The 27995-nt window shown below is 42.3% G+C and overlaps 1 protein-coding gene across 2 annotated transcripts; it reads left to right on the top strand.

The window, feature by feature from the left end:
- Positions 1-188: 188 nt before the first annotated feature.
- Positions 189-26628, top strand: NEK9 (NIMA related kinase 9). Of its 2 annotated transcripts, XM_066627355.1 has the most exons (22): positions 189-556; positions 3922-4099; positions 5055-5110; positions 5424-5494; positions 5919-6024; positions 6879-7010; positions 7341-7451; positions 7862-7926; positions 10118-10168; positions 11296-11488; positions 12263-12407; positions 12903-13103; positions 13770-13816; positions 14232-14387; positions 14726-14834; positions 15495-15656; positions 16009-16179; positions 16372-16434; positions 20098-20285; positions 21842-22009; positions 22931-23140; positions 24310-26628. In XM_066627355.1, exons 1-22 carry the CDS (start codon positions 368-370, stop codon positions 24430-24432), a joined length of 2895 nt encoding a protein of 964 aa, XP_066483452.1. In that variant the 5' UTR covers positions 189-367; the 3' UTR covers positions 24433-26628. The 2 variants fall into 2 exon arrangements, with proteins under 2 accessions (XP_066483452.1, XP_066483461.1); XM_066627364.1 differs by lacking the exon at positions 21842-22009.
- The last annotated feature ends 1367 nt before the right edge of the window (positions 26629-27995 follow it).

The following is a 27995-nucleotide window of genomic DNA, read 5'->3' as shown; positions in this document are numbered from 1 at the left end:
GAGCTGGAGCTGTTGCCGCCTGAGTAAGAGGGCTTACTGCGGCCCTAGCAAGCCCCTCAAAGCTCCGCCTCCCTGTGCACCGGCCTGCCTCGTTCCTCCCGGTTCCCCCCGCGGGTGCCCGCAGACCTAAGTGCTTCCGGGTGGTGCCGGAAGTGGCCGCCATGGAGTTCTCGGGGGCTGCGGGGCGTCGGGGAGGCCGGTGAAGGGGCGTCAGAGGGGATCCTGCGCCTGCTAGGCTGAGGCCGCGTGGGGGGTCTGCGCACGCGCACTGGGCCCGCGCGGTGTCGTCGTCGTCAGCGGGAAGCAGCCCGGCGTCGCCCCTCGGGGCCGCCCAGCTCGCTCGGGACCAGGCGGGCGCGGCGCAGCCATGTCTCTGGGCCAGTACGAGCGGCACTGCGACTCCATCAACTCCGACTTCGGCAGCGACTCGTCCGGCAGGGGCGCCCCCCCGCCCGGCCCGGCCCTGGGCGGCGAGCAGGAGGAGCTGCACTACGCCCCCATCCGCATCCTGGGCCGCGGCGCCTTCGGGGAGGCCACGCTCTACCGCCGCACCGAGGTGAGCCCGGCGCGTCTGCTCAGAAACAGGCCCCGTGGTAGTCAGCGGGCCTGCTCCAGGCACGTGAGGCACTGGCAGCCCCATCCACACGCGTCTGCTCAGAAGCCAGCCCAGTAGTAGTCAGTGGGCCCGCTCCCAGGCACGTGTGGCACTGGCAGCCCCATCCATGCGTGTCTGCTCAGAAGCCAGCTCAATGGTAGTCTGCAGGCCTGCTCCAGGCACGTGTGGCACTGGCAGCCCCATCCACGCGCGTCTGCTCAGAAGCCAGCCCAGTAGTAGTCAGTGGGCCCGCTCCCAGGCACGTGTGGCACTGACAGCCTCATTCACACGCGTCTGCTCAGAAGCAAGCCCAGTGGTAGTCAGCGGGCCTGCTCCAGGCACGTGTGGCACTGGCAGCCCCATCCATGCGTGTCTGCTCAGAAGCCAGCTCAATGGTAGTCTGCAGGCCTGCTCCAGGCACGTGTGGCACTGGCAGCCCCATCCACGCGCATCTGCTCAGAAGCCAGCCCAGTGGTAGTCAGTGGGCCCGCTCCCAGGCATGTGTGGGCACTGACAGCCCCATCCACGCGCGTCTGCTCAGAAGCCAGCCCAGTGGTAGTCAGTGGGCCCGCTCCCAGGCACGTGTGGCACTGACAGCCCTATTCACATGCGTCTGCTCAGAAGCCAGCCCAGTGGTAGTCAGTGGGCCTGCTCCCAGGCATGTGTGGGCACTGTCAGCCCCATCCTCACATGTCTCCTCAGAAACAGGCCCCATTGTAGTCAGTGGGCCTGCTCCCAGGTAAGTGTGTATTGGATTGCGGTCTTTTAGCCCACTCCTGCACGTGTCTACTCAGAAGAAGTCCCACTGTTGTCAATGGGGCTTTCTCCCAAGAAAGTGTGGATAGAATTGCAGTCTCCATCTGTTTCCTCCCTTCCTCGCCATCCTAACAGGCTGTCACCCATGGTGTGTGGTGGCCTGAGATGGGCAGGAACGTTGACGGGGTAACCAGACACGCTCTCGGGATGGGTGGAGGTGATGCAAGCTGCCCCTTTTGAAATTGTGCATCAGGTTCTAAAGATGTAAGAGAACAGCCAGGGGGGAAAGGTGGTCCCCAGTTCCACAGTGAACAAGTAAAAGCAGTGCTTCTTACCCAGTGCTACAGGTGCAGGTCCAGCCTTGTTATACATGGGTTTGACTCAACAGGAATGGCCACTTCCAATGAGAAGGGATGTGCTGATCCCCGGAAAAGGGGAAAATGCATCCCTTTAAACTCAGTTTGAAAAACTGAACAGTTCTTTAATAATAGCCTCCTTAATGAGAGTGAGAGGGCAGCTGGCTGACAATCCATCAATCTCTCTCTCTCTCTCTCTCTCTCTCTCTCTCTCTCTCTCTCTCTCTTCCTTCCCCCTGAGCAGGTGAAAGAAAGATGATCGCTTTGCATTGGTGAAGGGAGGGGCTGAGTGTAAGATCTCAGCTCTTTGTAAGCACTTGGAGGAGGACTGATTGATGGATTGTCTTCTTAAGGACACCTTAGAGTTTTTAAACTCCGGTGCGTTTTTTGCCATCCACATGAGTTCTTGGAACAGAACCCATGCAAATAATAAGGCTCAACCTGTACCACCAGTGGTATTTGAGATGGTGTCTGGTGTTACTTGCTGAACCCTTGCCGCCCAGAAGCAAGACCAGGAACGTAGCGTAACAAACAGCAGTAGGAGGCTCAGCTTGGTGGCAGACCTCCAAAGCATGCTTTTCCATGCTTGAAAAAGCCCTTGCGTCCACCCTGAGCCTCTTACTGGTGTTTGTCACGTTGCATCTAGCCTCCCAACGCAGAAGTAACTGGTAGTGATATCACCAGTTACTTCTGATGGTACTTCAAATAGATGGACTATGTGAAGTGGTATGGCGGAGGACAAACCTTGAGAAACACTGAAGTAAAGGATTTCTAGTACTAAGCACAAACTTTTCCAGAGATTGTTCTCAAATGCATTGGAAGCCAGTAGTGACAAAGCCATTCCTGACTTTGGAAAGTATGCAGTGGAAGCAAGCAGCTGCTGCTTCCTGCAGAAGAAATCTGTCTTTCTGATAAATTGTGGTGGATGATGATGTTAAATGCAGCATCGGGAGAGAGCTCAGGAAGTTCTGCTCAGTTACTCTGAACTAGTTTGACATTTAGAACGCTTTGAGTGTATGAAAATGAAATGTTTCACAGGAATGTAGGAATCTTGCTTCCTTTCCCAACAGTTTCCTGCATAGGCAGAAAAGGAATGACAGGATGGAAGAGGAATTGGGCAGCTGTAGAGTCATCTCATATTACTGCAAGGTTTTTCAGATGCTGTATATCATTTATAGTACAGAGGCGGATAACAAAGACTACTTACAGACTTATAAAGCAGTTCAAGCTAAATGTAAATGAAAAACATCTTAAACAGGGTCATTGATGCATCTGCATGCCATGACATTCCTATGAGAAACAGAAGTGTCACCTGGACTTGCCTCTGGGTCAGACCATCTGTGAGGCCAACTGAGGCAGTCACCTTAGGGAGCCCCTGCCCACTGCCCTCCATTGCTCTTCTTCCCATTCCCTGCTAGGAAAAGGAAATGCAGAGGATCAGGGGTGAGCTACAGTGTTGCTATCCCACCCTTCCACTCCACATGTCTGCTTCATCTCCTGCTTCCTTTACCAAGTCAAGGAACCTCAATGGTCAGCACATCACTAGGTAAGGGCGGTGGGTAGCATTTGGCTCACTGCCTCAGGTGCCAGAAGGTCTTAGGCCTGCCCAGCCTTATCCCAATCCCATTCTTTGATTTCCTCAGAAAAGGTTAGTGGGGGCAGTTAGTTCAAAGTGAACAGACATGTATAGTGTATATATTCTGAGATTGAATGTCTTGCTGAGCTGATAAATTTGCATATTCTGTCATCACCCCAAGGACTCAACCCACCTAATGGACTGGCTGGATAAATCAGCAGAATTATCTGGAGTCTTACTGCAAGGATGACTTTTTAATATTAAAGTTTCCTTTAGTTCTTTGTTCCTTTTCTATATAAAATTTTGGCTGGAGTACTTGTATCTGCTGTGAGCTTAGATTTCCATTATGGAATATAGGCTGTATTTGGGTGGAGCTGTATGTGAAAGAAAAACACAGTTCCTTTCCTGAAAAAACTTATGACATTTGATTCTAAAGGAAGAGTGTGTCAGCTGCAGATAGTGATTTTTGGCATCAGAAGTAGGGAAACTCCATAAGAATTCCATTGAGAATTGTTGGCCTTGTATTTGGAAAGTGAAGCAAAGAATGTTTATTTTTCCTTAAAAAAGAAAAAAGAACTAACCTTAAGGGGCTAAATTAACAACTGCACATTTCACTAATTAGGTTTCTTGTATTCCAGGATGACTCACTTGTCGTGTGGAAGGAAGTCGATCTGACCAGACTGTCAGAAAAAGAACGTCGTGATGCTTTGAATGAGATTGTTATCCTTGCTCTGTTGCAGCATGACAACATCATTGCCTATTACAATCATTTCATGGATAACACTACACTGCTGATTGAACTGGAGTACTGTAATGGTGAGTAGTTTATCTTGTAAACAGCAAGTGCCTCTTCCATCTTGGGTTCTACAGTGAAAGATGAAATGCAGAGAAGCTGTGTCTTGTTTATAGATGCATGGCTGTAGTGTCAGATCTAGAAACACAAACCAGATTCATCTTGGAAGACTGCCATTTATGTTTCACAGATATATAATCAAAAACATACTTGGGAAGAAGAAACTTGCCAAACAGAAATAGTTACAAGAAAGATGAGGTGAAAAATGGGCAGCAGATGCAGCGTAAATAAAGAGCACATATGGTGCATAGAAAATAAGCAGCCTTTCTTTGCCTAAGATGCAATATTAATTTTTCAGGCATTGCTTTGCCTGGATTGTCAGGATCATGTTGCACCTTTATGCCTTACTTCTGTGTTTAGTGATAGCAAAACCACCTGACTCAAAAGGAGTAACTCAAATGGTAAATAGGTGACATATTGGCATAGCAGCTTTTCTTGAAGTTTTCTCTGTTTTTTCTCATTGATTCATGAGTGTTTGCTTTCAGGTTATATTTTTTTTAACTTGCTTCAAAATAATTTATACTGACTTTCTAACAAATAAATATTATATTTACTCACAAATATTCTCAGATAAACTCTCCTTAAATTTAGAAGAGCAAGATTTAGAAGACCATTGGGTGACATCAAGTTATCCCTGGTCTATCTTCGTTAGAGAAACATGTATGAATACAAATCTGCAAGAGCAACTGTTGCTTTCTAGGAGAAGACCTTGCTGATATTGACAGATATTTTATTGAACTCCTCTTTTGTTTTCATCATGGGTTCAGGATGGATTACAATGAGCAACAGGAAAGATATGGAAGAAGAGGTGGCTTTTTCCCTAGAAGACATTTTAGAAATACAGTAAATTCTTGGATGGAGTTTTAATAAATACTGGCAGAGCATTCATAACTAAGCATTTCTCTCTCTGAATTGCAGGGGGAAACCTCTATGATAAGATCCTGCGGCAGAAAGACAAATTGTTTGAGGAAGAGGTAATTTGAATTTGAGAAGTAGTAAAACAGAGTCCTGTTTCATGTGCTTAGTGATCTGAATATCCATTTCATTTTTATTGTCGTAAAGTTAGCAGATGACCTTGCATGTGCTAGTTAAGAGGGTAACTAGCTTTTTCTCTGAGGGTATCCCCACAAAGTGCGTTACAGATATCTAAATGTTAAGCTATCAATACTTGACAAACAGATTAAATACATTCTAGGAGAGGCTTCAGCTATTTCGTGCTACTCTTTGCATTCTGTTTCTTTTCCTGGAAAAGACAAATCCTTTGTTTATTTGTGACTCTCTCTGCAGATGGTGGTGTGGTACCTATTTCAGATTGCATCAGCAGTGAGCTGTATCCACAGAGAAGGAATCCTTCACAGGTAGATATGATAATGAAGCTAGAGTTGTTTGATTATTTTAGTAAAGGTAGTAAAAGGGTTTTAGTGAAGGTAAAACCCTTTTGATAGTCTTTTCTCTCCTTATGACAATGCACTTTTCTAAGTAGGCAGAAGCAGAAACAGTCAACTGAAACTGAAAAAATAGTATTTACGTCAATCAAGATAATGTTCTTGATATAAAATTGAAACTGAAGCATGAGGTGTTTTAAGGCTTTTTTGTGAATGTGCATGTGATGCAATACAGTTTAATTGCTAGTTACTGTAGTGATAATCTGAGATATGAGGCACAGGGAGGAATCAATCAGATGTTCAGAGTAAAACTAATAAATGGCAGCATAGTAAGTCCTAAAGTTGATGAATGGAAGAACTGCATCAAGCTTTACTCTTTCTTTTCTTTTTCCTCTAGAGATATAAAGACACTGAATATCTTCCTCACCAAAGCAAACCTTATAAAACTGGGTGATTATGGTTTGGCAAAGAAACTGAATTCAGAGTATTCCATGGCTGAAACTGTTAAGTGTCTTATTCTTTTGAGATAATTGTTTTTCCCCTCCACTGTTTGGGATTTTCTGTACATTATCAAGAGCCTGGGATCATTGATGCCTACCAGTTGCACTGTTTGCTTCTTGCTACCCTTCTGAACTATCTTCCCAGTGTCAAAGAAACAAAACATATTGGACCAGATCCATTGTTTAATTAATACACCTAGATCATGTTTTGCTTCTCCAAAAAAACATGATTTTTTAAGCTGTTGACTTGAAAACAAAGGGAGGTACTTCATAGCATATAAGTACATTTGTAGAATTCATTATCATAAGATGCTGCTACTAGCTTAGAATACCTTAAAAGAAGACTAGACAAGCTCATGAAGAACAGGCCTATAAGTGGCTACTGGTCATGATGGACATGTGCTACTTTCAGAATCAGAGGCAGCATGCATTTGAGCACCAATTGCTGGTAAGCAACAGTGGAGAGGGCTGTTTGTTCTATTTATCTCGCTCATTTAACTTAATTGTTTTTGCCCTCTTTGCTGCTGTATGCCTTTACTCTTTCCTTTTGTTTAATTTTTTATCATTTATTTTTGTTTTGTAGTTCAGCGGTGGCTCTTCATTTGCTGGAGGAAAGGCACAAATACTCTGGCCTTAAATGCAGTTTGCCTTCAATTTCAAGATTGTGAACAGGGCAGTTGATGTTAGTTTCTAGTAGTTATTTTTCAGAGTATGTACTGAATCAAAGTCAGGGCCGTGTTTTGAGTGCTGGGTATGAGTTTTTTAGAAAATGAGATTTGCGGGGGAAACTTTAAACAATGTCTCATTATCAAGGAGCTGGGTAGACTATTTCTAATGTCTTTGCTTTGTTTGTGTAGTTGGTAGGAACTCCATATTACATGTCTCCTGAGCTGTGCCAGGGAGTAAAATATAACTTCAAATCTGATATCTGGGCAGTTGGCTGTGTTATCTTTGAGCTCCTCACACTAAAGAGAACTTTTGATGCTACGGTAAGTCACAATGCTGGGACAAATATGCCAGCCATTAACACTGCATGGCTTTTTTTTTGTCTTATATTTTTCTTAACACTTTGTGAAAAGAGTAAGACTGACCCAGTTTTTGAAAACGTGTGTTCTGGGTTGAGTAAATATCTCCTCTTTAGGTGTGATAGTGCTTTTGGTTTGGTTCTGTAGTCCCTTGTTAATACCTTGGGCCTATCTAGAATGGCAAGTAATATTTGAACCAAAATGAGAGAGATAATTTTTAGAGATCCACATGCCCTTTTCTTCTTGAACAGGTTTTGCAGTGCCAATCAGATTATTTCACTGTTTTCTTCCTAGAATCCCTTGAACCTCTGTGTGAAGATTGTGCAAGGAAACAGGGCCATGGAGGTTGATTCCAGTGTTTATTCCTTAGATCTCATCCAGGTGGTGCACTCCTGCCTTGACCAGGTTGGTGCAAGATGATTTTCTTTCAGGTTTGTTGCTTCAATTGCATAGCTTCAGGGCAAAGTGGGAGATTTATAAAAAAGGCCTATCTCCCACTTTTCTTCTTTTTTAAGTTTCAAAATTGGGAATGTTCCATGTTCCTCAACATTCTTTGTCTTTGGGTTCTGCATATCTTGATTTAATGGTCTGGGCTGCCCCAAGAACTCCAACATCTAGAAAGCTGTTAAAATGCCTTTATTTTAAGTATGTAGTATCCACAGTTTAAATATCTTGTCTAATTCTGAGCTTCTTCCTAAATTTATAACCCTTTGATTCTTTAAATCTTGGGAAAATGGGAAACTATCACAAAACTGTGGTTAGTTATTCTGCCCTAAGATTTCATTAGGGAGTGACCTGTCACTCACCTCTTTCAGGATCCTGAGAAGAGGCCTACTGCTGATGAGCTGCTTGAGAGTCCCCTTCTCAGCAAGCGCAGGAGGTAAATAGTCATAAATGCCTTGGATATGATTAGGTCCCATGAGTTAGGAGGGACAACAAAATCTTTCACAGCCTTAGTAATACTGGTGCTACCCAAATTCAGTTTTCCGTAATTTAGACTGCTCATCAACTTTACAAGTTTTCCATAATCAAGACTGCTCATGTACACCATGAAAGATTCAACTTCTCAAGATAAAGTGATATTCATGCAGTTTTCTCTACTCAAAATGTCAAGCAACAGCCTGGAAAGTTAGGAAGCAGTACAGGGCGCAGGACTTTGAGATGGTGCTTGTGTATTTAAGGTTCTCCATTTTTGACTGACTGGTTTTAGGCTTCCACTTCCTGGAGCTAGTGAATACAGCATCACTCATTTAATTCTGTTTCTGTTGAACTTCACTAACTCACGAGTTGACTCTACATAAGTTGGTTGAAATGCTTTCTCCTTTGAGATGATAGCTGTCTAAAATAAAGACTCGTACAGATGGTTTTTGGGCAGTGACCAGGCAGTGACCACATCGCTGATAATGCTTTGTTTGCTGTGTGGTCTGTAGAAGAGATACTTATCCACGTTAACAATTCCACCTTCTAAAATATTTGTGGTTTTATCAATTAATATAGAGGCTGATTGTAATGTTACTTTTTGTCCTGTAGCTTCACATATGAATTCAGGTGACTACCTCAAGTCCCAAACTCATGTCAGTTCAGTTGGTTGATTAGTTATGAAATCATTTTTGACACAGTTCTTCTGATGGAATAAAGAGAAAATGGATTAGGTGCTGATATCTTTCCAGCATCTTTTGCAAAGAAGTTGTATGCAAAACATTTTATTTCTGTGTTTTTCTTTGAATATTTCTTTTGCAAAGAAGAATAGTGATGAAAACTACCTGAAAATTCTAAGCAACAGTGAGCACAAATATTAAAAACTAGATTCTACAGTAAAAAAGAAGTACATAATGTTTTTAGGGATGTTTATCAAAAACATTATTTTACTAAAAGATAGTAAAGCAATTCCAATCATATATAATTGCATAGATTCAACATCTCTTGGTGACCAACAAGTTTAGTTCCTTTTGACAAGTTACCTATCAAGTACCTGTTTTACCATTAGCTTTGTTTGAGAAATTCTGTATAATGGCAACCCCTAATACAAGGTAGAAAAGTATTTCTCAAACTGTGGTCGTAACTCAAACTGTGGATCTTCGGTGGGTCACAGGCCCTGCAACCAGGAAGCTGTAACCCCAAATGGTGCGCAACCCAGCAGTTGCTTCTGGGTTGCGCCAGCACATGACCCACTTAAGTGGCCTTGGCCACCACTTCCTAGTCTAAAAATTGGGTCCCAACCCACCGGTGGGTTGCCACACACAGTTTGAGAACTGCAGTGTGCCACAGCTACCGAAACCGGTTGTAACCCAGAAGCAACTTCCAGATTGCATGCCATTTTAGATTGCAGCCTCCTGGCTTCACTGGGCCCCAGATCCACCCTTGATGATGCAGTGGGTTGCCAGGGTAAGTAGTCTGAGAACCCCTGAGGTATATCTTATCAACAAAAATTGAAAACTGAAACAGCTGCAGTTGCTTCCTTCAGCAGTCTTCCATTGTATTCTCATTGACACTTTGACGGTCTTGCAATCCCAAAGATTTTTTTTAAAACTGTGAAAGTAAACTTTATATGCTTCATAGGCTTTTACTATCTTGACCTCCCCTTCTTGAAGCTCCACTTTTAAAGCACTTTCTCTCCTATAGCTCTGCCACTCTGCTCTTATCGCTTCCAGTGAACTTTCTCAGGCTATGTGCTTGTTCTAACCCTTACTAGTCAGCATCTCTTTACAGGGAAGTGCACTGAATCAGTATCGGACACAAGTATATTAAAATGTATTTGTGTCGGATACTGATCCAGTGCACTTCCCTGTAAAGAGATGCTGTTTGCTTATACAAAATAGGTTCATCTACATGTCATTTATATGTATAGTTTATTTATAAGTACTAGATGAGGTCTTTCTTAGTGCTGAAGTTCTTGTTTTCTGATGCAGAATATGAGCACTTCAGTCATATTTCCCCACTAACAGTGGTGCACTTCAGTTTGGTGGTAATGTTTCTTCTGCATTACATTTGAAGTATTTAAAGCACTTTGGCCTCTTAGCAAGTAACAGTCTGTTGCTGTTCTTCTTATTGCTTATTCTTTGTTCTGGCAGGGAGATGGAGGAGAAAGTTGCACTGCTTAATGGCCCAAACAAACGACCAAGGTAATGAAGTATGTGTGGGTTTGTCTGTCTTCCAGAGTGGATTTGAACAGAGCAGCTTCCCAGACTTCTTCAATGTTTACTTATTCGAGTGTACTAGTGAAGCTATTTTTATGCTTAGGATATTTCCAGTGTACATGTCATTCATGTTAGAATTACACATTGATATGGAAACCTATTGATATGGGTTCAGCTTCCACTTCTTGTTGTCGGTTTTACCTATATCCTGTCTGTACTATATACAAAAATAGTATCTTGCCTGATTTGCATATGAATTTCAGAACTGTGTAGTCTTAGATGAAAGATGCCATTATCAACACTTTGCCTTCATTTCATACTTGTCTCAGAGACGCATAGTGCTGTATTGCTGGATACTTCTGTTTCCTTTGAGGAGAAGGTCACTTGCTGGAAGATTGAACTTAATAATGACAAATTGTAACATTTGCCTGTATCTAAAATGTTCTAGATAAGATTGTTGAAATCTTCATTTCATGAATGAGAAGGAATAGTCTCCCATGTCGCTACAGATGAGTCCTTTTTATTCACAGGTTTCGAACCCACAGATTTAACTCACTGCGTGTTCTAAATCCTCAGTGAAAGGTGCCACCTGACTTCCTGGACACGACCGGAAATACATTCTGGTCACATCTTAGAGGCTTTCTGAGGTCTGGGGAGGCCACACATGGTCTCTCTGGGCCTCACCTCTGGAAATGTCAGGTGAGGGCCCAAATCTGTGGATTCAGTTTATCAGTGGGTTTTGGCATCTGCAGGGGTTCTGGGAACGGAACCCTCGCAGATGCTGAGGGGCTGGCTGTGTTTGTGGAAACTGAAAAACTTTGCATGTGTCACCAAACTGGATTCTGATTGTTGTTTGATTGTAAGTTGGAGACATTTTCTGCAACATTTGCCCAGGCTTTCTGTTCAACCTCTGAATAGTGGTTCATTTTTTTTTTTTTTAAAAGAAGCCCATCAAGCCTTACATGAAGCACTTTTGCCTAAAACTTGGAAATTTAATTCTTTCCCAGTATGTTTAATTCTTTCCCAGCATTCCTTTCCAGAGTTTGGAAGAGTGATTTGTGCTAAACATTTATGATGGTTAATGCTGCCATACTGACCTTTGTGTTTTATAGATCAAGCACAGTGAATGAGGCTCCCATTGCAGTAGTGACTTCACGCACGAGTGAAGTATATGTGTGGGGGGGTGGGAAGTCCACCCCTCAGAAGTTGGATGTTATTAAAAGTGGCTGCAGTGCGCGACAGGTCTGTGCAGGAAACACTCACTTTGCAGTGGTAACAGTGGAGAAGGAGCTCTACACTTGGGTGGTAAGTGATGGGCATGGCAAGAACCTGAGAAGCTTGGTAGGAAGTAGTGGAATGAGTCATTATTTTTAAATTACTTTTATTGATCAGATAAAATCAGGAGATAGATCAGGTGGTTTTTTTGAGTACATGGAGAGAGCTGTTAAGAGATTATATGGATAAAGGCAGTACAAACTGGATATTATTCTCAGTATTTTCCAATATAGTCAATGTCAAGGATGGATTTTCCTTATCTCCCTCTTATTTTTTTCTCTCATTTTTATTTTTATTTTGAAATTGGGCATCATACCACTATTGCACAGCCCAGGTTGATAAGTAGAGATTTGATGTGACTAAGCACCCTGCCTCTCTCCACCACTTTTGCAGCCTGTTGGCCTGCAAGAAGCATTAACAGATGTTATACCCATTCTGAGGGTGCAGCCTTTCAGTGCTTAAGGCCAAGATCCAAAGCACCCTCATGTGTACCTGAGGGATTTTCAGTTTCCTTCTTCCACACGGCAGCCCCCTTTCCTCCTGAAAAAAACGCCCTACCTAAGGACAGCACAAGTTGTGAGAGGATGCTACTAAAAAATGGATCCTGCTGCTGTGAGTGTGTGGAAGTACAGTGTGTATATGGATGTACGTGTGTATATGTACGTATTTGGGAGTCTCTAGAACCCTGATCAAAGTATGAACTGTAGTCTCCTACTTAAGTTCAGTAGCAACACTGTTAAGTTACTAGCAACACTCCTTTGAGTTTCAAAAATGTGTTTTTCACCATGTCCTTGTGTTTTACAGAACATGCAGGGGGGCACCAAGTTGCATGGCCAACTGGGACATGGAGACAAAGCTTCTTATCGACAGCCTAAACATGTGGAAAAACTGCAGGGCAAGGCAATTCGCCAGGTGTCTTGCGGAGATGACTTTACTGTCTGCATCACAGGTGAGTGAGAGGTTAAAAGTATAAGGAAATCTATTTGCTGTAGTAACGATGAAATATTGACTAGAAGAGAACATAAGAACAGCCCCATAGGCCAACATAAGGATCAGGCCATAGGCCCATCTAGTCCAGCTTCCTGTATCTCACAGTGGCCCACCAAATTACTTTTGCTGGCAAGAGAGCGTGAAACTGTTATTGATAAAATGAAATAGGGGAAGATAAGCTTGCAACAACTGTAGTACAATTCTAAAATTAATGGTAGGGCTGTTTCCAAATAACTATGCAGTTGTTGAAGATCTTGAATAGTGACTTCTATGTGTATATGCAATAGAGGTGTGAGGCGCATAAGTTTTAGCATACAGTTGGCCCACCTTGATCACAGTATTTAGGTTGCATTCTACTTCCTGCACTAAAAATGAAGATGAACATTAGTAGCAGGCAGTATTTTAAGCAGGTCCATCCAGTAAATAAACAGACTCATTATTCTTTCTAATTCAGATGAGGGTCAGGTCTTTGCCTTTGGTTCAGACTACTATGGCTGTATAGGCATTGACAAAGCTTTTGGCTCTGAAGTGCTGGAACCCCAGCAGCTGAACTTCTTCCTCAACATCCCTGTGGAGCAAGTTTCCTGTGGAGATAACCATGTGGCAGTATTAACTCGAAATCGAGAGGTCTATACCTGGGGCTGTGGAGAATATGGTATGTGGTTTCCTTTCTCTGTATCCTCTAATCTCAAGGGACTGAAGCAAAGTACACACAATAGAGTCCTCAAAAGAAAACAATACACATCAGTTTCTCATTACAAAGAAGGTAACTACAGTGTCATTCAATAGATCCAACATTTGAGAAACATTATTTTAGTAAGTACTGGTGATACAAGTCTACAAAACTTCTGTTGTAATAGAAATCTCAGTTCAGTCTGACATCTAATTCTGAAAAGATGAGCATTAGAATTGTTTCTTCGGACCTAACATGTTTTATCTTCCACCTTGAGGAATGGAATCAGTTCTGTTTCCTCAGAACATGGTATGCTGCTTGCAGTAGAAATTCATAATCTTTTCACTTCAGCACCAGGAATAAGATATGGTCATTTCTCATTATTGCTAACTGGGGAAAGAGGCACTTATCAAATATTTTGTAGGGGAAGAGCAATTGTCCCTTTTTACCCCAGCACAGTATCTTTTCTATGGCTGGCTGCTTGTATGTTTGCTGTAACTTTTTAGATTATGAGCCCTTTCAGGACAGGGGACCATTTTGTTTATTTTATTTTTCTCTGTGACCTGCTTTGTGAACTTTTTTTGTTGAAAAGCAGTATATAAGTGGTATATTCTGAAGATAATGATAATGATATCTCTTCAAATACAGGCCGCCTAGGTTTGGATTCAGAAGAGGATCACTCCATCCCACAGAAGGTAAACTGGTTGCCTGATGCCTTGCATGATGGGCAAGAGCCACATTTGTTTCTTTCTTCTAGAGCACTTTTGCCTGAAGGGAATCAGAAAACCGTTAACAAATTCACATTGTCATCTCAAGACATTTTTGTAAAGTCATAGTCATTATTGCCACAATGTATTAAGACTACAAATCCTTTTAGAATTAAAATAACTAATAGGGATCAACTACCAAAAGAATATAATTCTAACACCTGTTCCTTACAATGTGGTATCATTATTCTCTTCTTTTGAAGTAGAGTGGATTGATCACTTTTCATAGTTCAGTGATCCCTGTATTCCAAGACTGGCTCAGGGTTTGGAAAAGCAGAGACAAAATCCTCTTCTTCAATAGCTGGTATTCAGTTCCCATAGTGTTTGATGTTTCTCTTTATAGGTGGAAATTCAGAAGACATCCAATATTATTTCGGTCCAGTGTGGCAGTGATGGCACCTTTCTGCTCACACAGGCTGGCAAAGTGTTGGCTTGTGGTCTGAATGAATTCAACAAGCTAGGACTGAACCAGTGCACTTCAGGGATCATTAATCATGATGTGAGTGACAGTTCTGGGATTGCATGGGCAGTGAAGTTCTCCTGGAAATGGTGAGGAGGCTGTTGTACAGACTATGTCATCAGTTCCTTAAAGGGACTATGAAATTTGCCACTTTGCACAATAGGTTCATTTCATTTGTTTGTGGTATAATTGCATGTTTGTGAGGAATACATACAAGAAAAATAAAACCTGACCCAAGCAGAAACTGTCTGCATTGAAAAGGATTTGTGCAGTCCTGTGATTTCCTTAAAAACTGCATGGCTGACTTTTAACTAGTTTGTGAGTGCTTATAAGAGCCTGGCATTAGATTTGTCAGATTATCTGCTCTCTTTCCATAGGCTTACCAAGAAATTCCATATACCACTTCCTTCACCCTGGCCAAGAAACTCTCCTTCTACAAAATTCGTACCATTGCTCCAGGAAAGACACACACAGCTGCCATAGATGGTGAGATCTAATTGTGCTGTATTCACCCCATGACAAAACCATTTCCAAATAAGTGCACTGACCGCCTTAAGGGCAAGTTCATTGAAACTGGTGCTCCTTAATTTACCACCATACCTTAAAATGATCTATCCTTTTAAAAATTAGCTATATAAACCAATCCAGTTTATTTCAATGAGTACAGTGGGTCTAGTTTTTAACACTGTGTATTGGAAGTAGAACTCTGAACTTTAACTTTGACATGCCTTGTAGTAGGACATATAAAGGGGAGGGGATAATGATCTCTGCTACTGGTATGTTTTCTTTTTCCTAAAGGTCAGGAATTTTGTTTACATTGTGAATTGTTGGACAGTCAGCTATAATGGAACCAGAATTTTTCAGTCAAGGACAGGCCTATCTTCCCAGGCGATATGATAAAAAGATTCTAATGCTATGTATTCGCCTTCCTTTCCAACCTAGTAAGGCAGTCCAAAGCCTAACAACTACCACTGATGTAACAATTCCAGTTAACTGATAAATATTAAGGCTGCAATTCTAAACACACTTACCTAGGAGTAAGTCTTTTTGAATTGAGTAGGCTTACTTCAGAGTAGACATGCCTAACTGTAAATGATGTTCTGCAGCAGCCTGGTATTCCCAGTGACTCAGTGCTTCTTCTTTCAGAGCGTGGCCGTTTGCTTACCTTTGGCTCTAACAAGTGTGGACAGCTGGGTGTTGGAGATTATAAGAAGCGTCTAGGTATTAATTTGCTAGGAGGACCCCTTGGAGGAAAGCAGGTCATCAGGGTTTCCTGTGGAGATGAGTTTACTATAGCTGCTACTAATGGTGAGTGTGGGCTCCGGTAAGGTGACAGTGAATTTCTGTGAGCTTGGTTTTGGAGGGTGCTCAGGGCAGATTCTTGTTGATTTGGACAAGGGTAAAATAAGAGGAGAGCAACTTTCAGAAAGATTGTAATTGGGAGAACCCATGTGCATGTGCACACATATGCATGCACACGGTATATATGAATAAAGGTATACAAAACATACTGATGACTGGAATACAGTAGTATACAATGTTCCTGTGGACTTGATTATTAGATTTTCAAAACATAGTCCTTTGACTGGAAATAAATGCAGCATGATGGCAGGTTCTGTGGTGTGTCTAACCAGACTGACCAGCCTTTTCTCTTTCCCAGATAATCATATCTTTGCCTGGGGTAATGGTGGGAATGGTCGCTTAGCAATGACACCGACAGAGAGAGCACATACTTCTGATATTTGTACATCATGGCCTCGGCCCATATTTGGTTCCCTTCATTATGTCCCAGATTTATCTTGCCGTGGTTGGCACACCATCATAATTGTTGGTGAGTATTAAAATGTTGCGGGACCAAAGCCTGATCAACAGTATTTTACTTTTCTAATGAAATCTAAATTGACTCATGAAGTCTAGTTGGAATTCATTTGGTGATAATCTTTCTGGGGAAATATGTCAGCCTGTATCAATTTTCCTGCTCTTTTTTGAAAGTCTGAGAAAATTTCCCTTTTTTCCTCTGCAGAGAAAGTGATTAATTCTAAAACCATTCTCCGTTCTAGCAGCAGTGGCCTTTCCATTGGGACTGGTAAGTAATTAAATTGTTAGTAAGAAGTTACTGTGCAGTTATGAGGGCATATAATGAACAACTGAGCAGGAAATGTTAATTACAAAGAATTTCAAGACCAAATCTTGATATACCCCTTTCAGTACTGTTTCTGCTCTGATAGATCCTAAAAGGATCTGGTAGATCTTCTAATCCAGTAGTTCTCAGACTGGTGGGTTGTGATCCACCAGTTCATGGAAAGGGTCCCCCGTCCCCTTAAGTGATGACGGAAGGGCAGCAACACAGTTCCTGGGATCTCATTGCTAATGGGGGTAGAAGTGGGGTGCTTTTACTTACAGGTGGCTACAGATGGCTTTTTACTGCCGGTGGTTGCATTAGGTGAAGGGAGCCCCGCTCAGCCCTCCACAGGGCTCACCGATGCTTAGAACGTTGAAAAAAGTAAGTGCAAAGCACTTCCTTTTTGCATTCACAACTAGGAAGTATTTTTACCCCCTTTTTCAATGTTCTAAGCATTGGGGAGCACTGCAGACGGTTGTGTGGGGCTCCCCGCACCTCCTGCAACGTCCTGCAGCCAACTTTAAGTAAAAGCACCCCCCTTCCACCCCCATTAGTGATGTGATCCTGGGGATTATGTTGCTGCCCTCACTCTCTCACCTGCAAATACTTACCCAGGGAGTAAAACTCTGGGAAGTTTGAGAACCACTGTTCTAATCTATCCTTCTGATAGATTGTGGCTAGTTTTTGATAATTATTTTATACTTCCGAAAGTAATTGTGAAGACTGCAGTGTTGTGAGGGTATTTCCCATTACCAGCCTCATGTAATGATAAAATATATCAGATTTGGTACTACAAAACTACTATTATACATTGAGCATTATTTATGAAAGTCATTTTTTTGTGGGAAGAAAGAGGTGAGACTTGAGCAGATTGTGAGGCTTAATGATCTTTTCAGGAGATCTAAGATAACATACAATTAAAGTTGTGGAAATTAGACACTATTATTATAGTAGCTCCTGCCAGTGTCTTCTTCTACTTAATCAGATGTGTAATAAAATTACACTGTCCATGTTCTGTACATTCTGAATAGTCACTGTGATTTACTTGATATGAATCATGGTGTCTGCAAGGCCACACTCTTATACCTTTTGCAAAATATGATCCCTTTATGTGTAGATTCTGGTAGTTTGCATGTATATTGAGAATTCCCACTTTCATGCCCAAAAGCACATCTTCCCAATATAGCCAACTGTAATACATTTATAAAAGTGCCTAAAATGTAGTAGGTGCTATGCATGAATAAAGTCCCCAAACACTGGCTTGCAGTCTAAAAAATTAAAATAAAAACCCAATGAGACAAATGGAGGGACCTGGTGGAAGGGGAAAAACTTTTCACTTTCTAGGGGAGACTAAAAGGAAGCAGGAAGGTTAATTATTGTATTGATTCTAATAATAAGGAAAGAGTTGAATAAATTAGAGGGGAACTCAAGAGTGAAGAGATGAATTTTAATTTTTTTAAAGCAGGAGAAGGACAAGGTTAGCTGAATATTTAAAGGAGGAGAGGGGTCCTCACATAAGGAACTACCAGGGAGAAAGCAAGCAGGTGAGAAATAGCAAATGAGACTTGGAAGATTTAGTAAGAAGATGACTACAGGAGAACAGGGAGAAAACCAAGTGGTGGGATCAAAAACTTGAGCTATAGAAGTAGTTGAAACTTACTTCCTCTACTGCTCCATAGTAACTGGAGAAACACACAGATATAATATGACTGAAGTGGAACGAAGAATTGAGAATAGAGATGACGTTCACGACCTGCAGATGTTTAGAGGAGAGCTCAACCATCCTCTCCTGAAGCCATGACATTAGGAAAGAAAGAGGATGGGGAGGATTTTTTCTCTGTCCCGCAGTCCTGATCCAGATCAGGGCCTCTCCACAGTTTAATTATAAATGCAAAGATGCATTCAGTATAACATTTATTGTTTGACCTTGAATAAGAGTTTTGGCAGAATCAGTAGCTAAGAGAGAATATATTTTAGAAATGCAGAGTGAGAACTGACAAACCTACCTAAAGCAGTAATATATGTTGAAAGAAAAGAAATGGATCAGAGATAATGCCCAGGAACTTAATTTGCTGACCAGACCGACAACTAATGTTTCCCATTAAGAGAAAATGTTTAGGAGGAAGTGGGTTAAATTCTGTTGTCTTTGTGTTGAGTTTGAGATGATGGAAAAAAGCCTGAAAATATATGGTGAGTTTCTCCTTAAATTTCAAGAAATCTGAAGGAGTTTTGTGAAGTTTTCAGTGGTTAGGAAATAGCAACTCTTCACACACAATGTGAAGTTGGGGAAAAAAGGTCCAAGAAATCTCCTCCCCCACCCACATTTGTGCATCCTACATGGGAATGCTGAGGAGCTAAGGAGCCAATCACATACTACCTGAGCTCCAGTGCTGGGTGTTGCAAACATGCCATACAGCACGTCTGCAGCGCCTGAGGAGGAGGGGCTGCTGGCACTGGGCCTCAGCGCCGAGCGGAGATGCTGTAGGAGCATCAGGTGGCAGTGCAGATTTTCAGGGTGGGGGGAGGTGTTCCGGGTGGAGGAAGAGCAAGGTAGGAGAAGTGACTGACCTGGGAGGGAGGTGGACCAGCAGAGCCTTGCTCCACCAGACCCTATCCTGACGTGGAGGTTCTCCAGTCTGTGCAGCAAAACAGCTGGCACAGACTCAAGTAACCCCATTGTGGGGCCTTAGCCCTTACTCCGGGGAAGGGGCCGAATGTCCCCTTCCCCTGAGGAGACCTCTGGTGGCTCCCATGGGGCCTCAGGATGAAGCAGTTGCCATTTTGGCACTGCTGCATCTGGCAGACCTGTCAGGGATTGGATTGGGCTGTAAATGAGCTAATGCTTGTAACCCTTATGACATTGTGTTTCTGCTATTGCAAGATTTTTCACAGGAATATGAGACTGTATTTGAAAAATGCAGGCTGATCATACATAAGAGGAGAAAGTTCAGACCTGAAAGAGGGGGACAGGGGAAATGATGTGTATGGCTGTTACATTGAAAAACTAGTCATTGTTATGAAGGCAATAGGAGCATTATGACTAATAAACTGACTACAATGATTAGAGAATTGGGGAGAGATATCTCAGTGGGAGGAAAAGCTAGATTGTGCAAAATTTAGTTCTAATAAGTGCCAGGTTACTGGTGGCGCCTTTACATATAGATAGTTTATAGGACAAATCTCTGGGGAACAGCTGTGGAATCTCTGTGTTGCGAGATGGGAAGCTGGGTTGAAATGGGAATGCAGTGGATGGGTTGAAAAAAGATTCAGCAATTTTGTTTCATGTATTCATACTCTTGTCATTCCAATGCCCCTTGTAGAAGATAGCTTTGAGGAAGAGGTGTGTATTTGCTGGAGAGTGGAAGATTGGATTTCAGAGTACAAACTGATGATAGATATAGCCTCACTGGGAAATAGATTGCAGAGTTTAGCCACTGAAGTGGATATACTGTCCGGTCAAATGCCACCTTGTGTAGTGTTCTTAAAGTTCTGGGTCCTTAGTTCACAGTGCAATTATATTCCCAGTACATTGCCACCAGTATTCGGTGGCCGAACATAATGGAAACTCTTTTCAGTAAGCATGGGAAATATGTAATCTTTTAATACTCCAAAACCTTTTTCTGCCAGTGGCTCAGAGCTCTACAACTGAAGGAGAAGAGGAAGAAAGTGAGCGAGAATCTGAAACCCCTGATCCCAGCCGAGGTTTCCGGGGAACCATGGAAGCAGACCGTGGAATGGGGGATCGGGTTACTGCAACAGAAGCTGTTGGGGAGAGTAGTGCTACCAGCAGTTCCTGTCCTAGCTGGCTGCGCAAGGTAACCATTTCCAAATTCTGACATCCTGGGTAGAAGGTAGAGCAAAAACCAATAACCTTCCTCAAACAATTATCTTGAAATTGTAGCCGAGAGACTTCTGTCCAAATTTGAGTGCTCTGTATATGCAGTTCTTAAAATAACTGTGGGAAAAGGTCTCTCTTTCAAAATAACTTTTCAGTAATTTTCTAGGGTAGAATTGCTCTGCATATGGAGCTTTTAGTTAACTTGTTCATACCACCAAAAATTAAACAACTCTCAATTACAAGGATGATTTGATTGAAATCCTAGCATGGGCACCCTCCTAACAGGGAAAGGTTACAACTGTTTAGAAAAGCTGTGAGGCTGTCCTATCTAGAAAGAAGGCACTTGAGAGGGGATGTGATTCAGGACCAAATCTTCCCCAACTTTCCAGCTCTGATGCAGCCAAATGCAGCCCCAAATTAAGGAAACAAATGTTCCCTTACCTCAAAGAGGCCTCCGTGACTGCCTCCCCCAACAGCAGGATGCAGTGCACACCCCATTGGCATGACTGCATCAGTGATGGAAAGTTAGTTAGAACTGGGCCCCGTGACACATAAAAAATGTGTGGGATAAGTTTTTTTCCCTCTTGCACAACACCAAGGTGGGGGAACATTCACTAAAATTGGTGAGAGAGTTTAAACTGAGAAAAGGAAATATTTCTTTACCCAGCATGTAATTAATCTGTGAAACTCCTTGCCACAGAATATGGTGATGGCACGAAGTTTATATGCCTTTAGAAGGAGATTGGACAGATTTATGGAAGAAGAGCCCATCACAGGGTGCAAGCCATTGTGACTACATGCAACTTCCAAGTTCTAGAAGTAGCCCATCTCTGAATGCCAGATGCAAGCAAGTGGCAGCAGGGTATAGATATCTTGTTGTCTTAGGTGCTCGCAAAGGCATCTGCTGGGTCAGTGTGAGATACAGGAAACTGGAGTAGATGGGCCCTTGGCCTGATCCAGCAGGACTCTTCTTATGTCCTTAGAAGTCCAGGGCCAGTGCTTGAAGGACTGCGTAATCAGAGTGAAAGCCATTTCTACTCTAACATCAAATAAAAAATAAAAAAAACTTGAAAGAAGTGAATGCTTTTTTTGTATCTTAGACAATCCTTCATGCAACTTAGATTGTTTTTGTCCACTGCTTTATAATACTAAAAAACAATTAGGTTCTGTTACACTGCTTAAAGCAGTAGCCATTTCAGGGAGTTTTCATGAAGAACTGAAGCCTTAGGAAGCATCATACAAAACCACTGTATCTATCTTAGGGGTTCACAAATTAGTCAAATACATAGGTTACATTTTGCTTTGCTCCCTTCTAAAACAGAACAACAGGTTATGTGGGTGTGGTGTGTAAACAAGAGGAAATGAAAAATTAATGTTTGCCAAACCCTGCTTTTAAACCAAATTAAATACATAAATCCAAACAGTTCAAATCAAAGTTTTGGAGAGCAGTGCAGTGTAAATGTTGGCAGACAAAATATTAGAAAAGGTAAAAGTGTAAAGAAAATCTGAAAGTGCTATTTTCTCTGTGACTAGGAGTTGGAGAATGCAGAGTTCATTCCTATGCCTGAGACCCCCTCTCTTGGGAGCCTAACTTCTTCAGAATCTGACAAGGAGACTCTTCCCTACAAAGAACTGAAGGAACTCCGCATGGCTTCACCCACTCTTGTTGACGTTAACAACAAGTCCAAGACAGGGTTCTGGGTAATGTGAACCTCTGTGAACTTGTAGAACCCTTCCATAGCAATTTGAGACTGAAAGTAGAAATAAAGTGCCATTGATTGGCTTAAGGTGAATGTTTATCTAGAAAGAGAGGCAAGAGGCATAATAAATAAAGCTCATAATGGAACCAATTTGCAATGCCCAGTAAGGTAATGAAATTCAGATTGGCCTATAAACAGATTGTGCAAGGAAAAAGAAGCACAAGGGAGGAAGTAGTGCAACCTCCTGATTTTAGAAATGGGCTATGTCAGAAGGCCAGAGGCAAGGGAGGGCACCAGGATGAGGTCTCTTGTTATCTGGTGTGCTCCCTGGGGCATTTGGTGGGCCGCTGTGAGATACAGGAAGCTGGACTAGATGGGCCTATGGCCTGATCCAGTGGGACTATTCTTATGTTCTAGTCTTTTTACTAGGTTAAGAGTTGGTGAAAAATTAACCCCCAAACCAGTTAATTTAGTATGGTGCAGAGACCACTGGTGCCAGTGCTATTGATGTTTATTTTAAGCTCTGTTCTGTCCCATGGGCCTGTATTTCACTTCACCCTATCCCAAGGAGCATCAATTGCAAGATGGATTTTGCTCATTCTTCAGTTCAAGAGATCTGATCAGGGCTGATAAAATTTAAAAAAACAAAAACCAATCAGCAGGAACAGCTATTAAAAGGATGTCCCACACAAGATATGTTCCAATGTTACAGCCAAGAATTGACATTGATTTATGTATAAACTAATATTTTGCTGCACCTGTCAGGAATTTTGATGCCAGTATTTTCTTGTTAAATCACTGCCTTTTCAGTAGCTCTGTTCTCATTTTCCACCCAAGGATACTTACCAGGACTTTTGAGTGTTTTGCACATTGTACTCAAGTGCATGCAAACTTATTCCTGAATCCCTGTTCTGTGTAACAGCTCCACTTGGATTCAGCAGAGCCCTGTACTGGGGAAAAGATGTCTGGGGTTCCAACAGCATGTAAGTGCAATTTGCTGCAGGCTGAAGTAGAAAACTTGCATGGTTTGATATCAAAGTGCTTGGCTGACCAGCAGAAGCTGCAGCAGGAAACTACCCGTCTCAGTGCCCAACTCCAGAGTCTCTCCAGAAGGACAGAAGGAACGCAGCAGGTAAGATTTCCTTTAGGGGAAACTACATGTGTCAGGGCAGCTTACATGCCAGAGTAATTCTAGGTATGTTTGTAGTTCTTTGAAAACTGGTGCTGAGATCTGAATTTTGATGAGAAATTAATCATTAGAATAACACTGAATATAAGTTGATGCCAAGAGCCAGACTTGTACTGCAGTGATTTAGAGCCCAATCCTGAACTGCTTGGGTGCGCAGCTGCTGCCACATCCTGCGCAACCAAGACAGCCGCGGGCAGCACCTCAGAAGGGGACCTTCGTCCCCTCCCCCCAGGTAAAGGGAGTAGCCCCAGAAAAGGTCGACGATGAGGTCAAAGCCTCCGTGTCAGGCAGCGAGCCTGACACAAAGGCTTTGGATCCAGTGAAGCAAAGCTCCACCTCCTTCCCCACCCCCTCCCCTGGCATGCCTCCCCCCTGCCTGGAATGCCTCCTCCCACACCCCCGCTTTTCTCTCTGCTGCTTGGTGGTCCGTGCGACTGGGCACCCACCTGGCGCTAGGGCTCGCAAACATGCCTTACGGCACATTTGCAACAATGTGCACCGGTAGTAAGCCGGCATGCGGAGCTCAGGATTGGGCTCTCAGTGACTTCAAATAATCTTGAGCTTGTTGAAGTTCTACTGCCTGAAATTGTTGTGTAGAGATCCTTCACCCCACCCATAAAATAGGCTGTCGGACTCTATTTGTCAGTGGGAGTCTGATATACCAACATCAGGTTGAACTAGAAGCAGATTGGACCCTCTTTTTCCATCACTCCCATTTTTTCCTTTTCCTCTACCTGTGCATGTATATCTCTGGGGATAATCATAATACAGTTATGATGGTAACAGCACACTTGCTTCTCTGTTGTTTCCTCAACACATAACCAGAGTTATTAACATGAATCCTGTTAGCCAATAATAGAGATTGGTCCCATATAATACATTCCAGATGAGAAGGTATCTCGGAAGCAGCAGAGTTTTCAGTAATACTTCCTTGGTAGTCTGAGCAGATGGCTGTTAGCCCCTGCATCTCCCCATTTTATCCTTTGTACATTTTTCTGTGTTGAATAAACGGGAATGCAACATAACTGGCTAAACTGGATATCCAGTTGTTGAATTCATGTTGTAATATGTCACTTGTAACTTTGGAGTGATTTTCTTATTTGTCTGGACAGCTGGAGGTTCATTCCAAAGCCACGCAAACAACCAAGGAAGAGATGGAAGTGGATCCAAAACCTGACTTGGATTCTGATTCCTGGTGTCTCCTGGGAACTGACTCGTGCCGCTTCAGCCTCTAGTCTTTTGAGCCCACTGGAATCCATCCAATTTCACAGCACACTAACTGAATGTGGAGAGCAGCTTTCCTGACTTCAGGTCCTTCATGAACAAGGAGGTCAGGGTCTTAAGAACAGCATCCATGTATGCATGGGAGGACATACCTCCCTTAAGCTATGAATCTAGGAGATGATTTAGGGAGAGGAAGAGCCCCAAGTTCAAGTCGGGGGCCTACTCAGACATGTTGACAGTAAACCCTCTCTGTATACATTGTCAGCCTCCCCTTGAGGTCAGGTGGCTCTAATAGCAGTACATCTTTTATTCTTTCACTGCTTCCTGCGATGAGCATTGGACCCTGAACATTAGGCCCTTAATCTTCAGGTATTTGATTGGAGAAAAATATGTTTTTTGAAACTGACTGAATACCAACATTTGCAGTCAAATTGACACGTTCTCATGCTTATAGTTAAAGGGGCAGGACCCCAGTCTTTGGGGAAGTTGTTTGACAGAGGGAATGCCTAAAGATACTACTCTGAATGTGGATGAGAGCTCCCAGAGAAACTATGTCTTCCCAGAGATGCACTTATAGCCATAATTTCTCCAGCCTGTACAGGTGTTCATAGCTTTAGTGGATGCTTGAGAGAGGATCTCAGGCACCCTTACTTAGCACTTCCCATCAAGCACTGTTCAGATACAAAAAATTGTCTGAATTTAAAATCTGACCAAGAAGGGTCTCTAATTCACAACAGCTGTTTTTGAAGCTAGACAAGGAGTATGTAGAATTTGAAAGACACCCAATTATTTGTTCTATCTGTTCTGCTTAGTTTGAGTACCAGAGCTTCTCTGATTGCATGTCTGGTTTCCAGAGTGACCTGTTGAAAGCTTCTTAGTTTGTGCCCCCCCCCTTCCAATCAGTGTTTTTGTTTTTTGTCCAGTGCTTGATGAAACTAGAGGACAGCTGCATAGGCTTCAGTAGAATGAACCCAAGCAGCCATGTCTCACTTCAAAGCATTTCTTACACTATCAGTATTGAATTGTATGTGAAGGAACTTTGAAGACAAGGTTTTTACTTTTCCCATTTTTACTTTGGTATTTTTGTTAAATGATTTCCCAACTGGCTTTCACCTTTTGGTATGTGACTTTATTGAGTGGGAGTTCCACTGATCCTTACTGAAGAACATCATCACTTCAAGTTGCTAGAACAGTTACTTGTATCTTAATGACCCTTATGTTTAAATTGGTAGTCCTAAATGGTAATCATATTCTCATACACAAACCTACCTTCTCCTTGTGCACTTGTCTCTTATGGAACTATCTCAGGCTGAAAGATACTTTCTAACTAGAGATGGGTGCCAGAGCACTCTGCTCTGAATAATGCATTGTAAAGGAATTGCCTTACCTATTTTCGCTCTACATATATTCTTGGGATTGAATTCAAGTCTTTTCCTTTAGCCCCTGGAATGAGATACTGATGTGCCTTTCATTATGGGTGGGGCGGGTGGGGAAGGAGAACTTGAATGTAAGATATCAAATGTTCAGCAGATTATTGTGCCATTTGATTGTTCTTGATACCTACTATCTTCTAGAAGTATTGGAGCTGTTTTGTTTAAAAAAAATGAGAATGCTGTTGCAATTGCAGCGACAATCCTGTACTGTATGGACAATCCTGTATTGTACAATAGGAAAGAAAGAGAGCAATTAAACCTGGGTAATATCTAGGAAAGAACTGCCAGCCTGATGGAGACACTCTCCTGCAGCACACTGCTATCTTTTATTTCTCAGTGCTCAATTTTGAAAAGCAAAATGCACAGGTAGGGGTTCCCTTGGATATCGTGGAATCTTCGGATTGCCACACTCAAGGTGACCTGTGCTTCCTGGCAATACGTGTGCCTTAAAGAATTCACGCAGTCCAACTTGTGCCTGTTACAGACCACGATATATGCTCTAGCCCTGCTATGCAACCAAAGAAGCAGTTTAAACACAAACCTTGTCCTGGGCTAGAGGATGAAGGACAAGTGGGCCAAGGTGCCTTGAGCAGTTTGTGCTAGTTCTGTAGATATCAGTCTCCTGCTAGCATTGTTGTTGATTTGTTATAGTGGAACACAACTTATGCCTACACTGACACTCTAGCTGAAAACTAGTTTGTCATTATCTACCTTTTGAAAGGTTCAGTGGTGGAATGGTTTGAAGTTTTCTGTTTAAATAAATGTTGACACTCACTTGCTTTTGTGTCCTGACTCTTTATGATAGAAGTATGATGATGCAATCTTACCTGTAGCTCAATCACAGATCTCTAATGGCATTATTAATTCTGGACATCTGATCTTGCTCAGTTGGAACAGACTTGCTCATTTCCTTTTGAGGTTTTGGTCTACACCTGACATTGTCAGAAAGGCTCTTATGAGTCTTGTCAGTGACAAATTTACCCCTTGTATTTCTTTTGGAATCCTCCCAATAATGTTTGAATTTTTATTTGAATTCTTTCTATTGCTAGACATAAAAACACCTGCAGATCCAAAGAGCTGATTGGGCGCATGCCCAGTAGAATCTTTCATTTATTAGTTTTGAGTGACAGATCATCATGTCATTTACAAATTGCTTTTCAAAGTTTCCTGGAAGTTGAAAGAAGTTTGTGATATGATAGGGGCAAAGATATCTAAAGGATCAGCTTCTGAACCTGCCTGCCAGTTGACACTACCAGAACCTTCTATGTTCCATAATCATCTGAGGTGGAGATGTGACAGAACCTTTTTGATAGTGGTAACCACCCAGGTTTTAAATTTCAGCATTCGAATAATTTTAGCTGCCCCCCCCCTTTTTTTTGTAAGGCACATTTTTACCTCTTACACTTGTAAAGACAAACTCTCATTTTACTGAGTAATTTCTCAGCTGCCACTACCCGAATTCCTTTGAATCTAAACTTTTCCCTAAGCTCTGCTACAGGAGAACAACAAAAAATAATTCTCCTTGCTTTACTGCATTATCTGACTTGAAAGTACATAGATTATAGAAATGGGAAGGTGACAAGAGTAGTTTGTACAATAGAGAAAACTTATCAGTAAGAGAAAATCTGGAGTGTTATAATAGTAGTTTCATATTCCTACTACAGTGTGGACACCATCCTGAATGTTGTCTTTCATTTTCTCAAGGTCAGGCCCTTCAGTATTCTTTCCCCCTTCTTTCTCAGCCACTGATACGTAGGGTGGGGGGGAACCCTATGGATGCCACCAATTTAGAATTTACTATATTGCAATAGCTCAGTTGCATTATAATTGCAGTTATCAGTATAGCTCACCACTAAATCCTGCATTTTGAGGATATGAGTCTTGGAGGAAAAACTAGCTAAACGTAAGAACCACCAGATCTAAGTGTTGCACTGTATAAAGCAAAAATGGTACTTGGGAAGAAGCTGTGACGCAGAAGTAATATGGCACTGTTTACAATCCTACCTTCAACATATTACATTTTTCTATGTTAGCCAAGTTTATCATAGTCCACATATTTTAATTTATTCTGAACTTGTAACTGGGAGACTGTGTGTGTGTGTATATATACACATATGCTAGCTATTCTTTGATTGCTAGGT

The sequence above is a fragment of the Tiliqua scincoides genome, chromosome 1 (assembly GCF_035046505.1).
Source record: "Tiliqua scincoides isolate rTilSci1 chromosome 1, rTilSci1.hap2, whole genome shotgun sequence".
Lineage (NCBI taxonomy): Eukaryota > Metazoa > Chordata > Lepidosauria > Squamata > Scincidae > Tiliqua > Tiliqua scincoides.
Note: the sequence above shows the minus strand (reverse complement) of the source record. Positions and strands in the feature narration are given on the sequence as shown.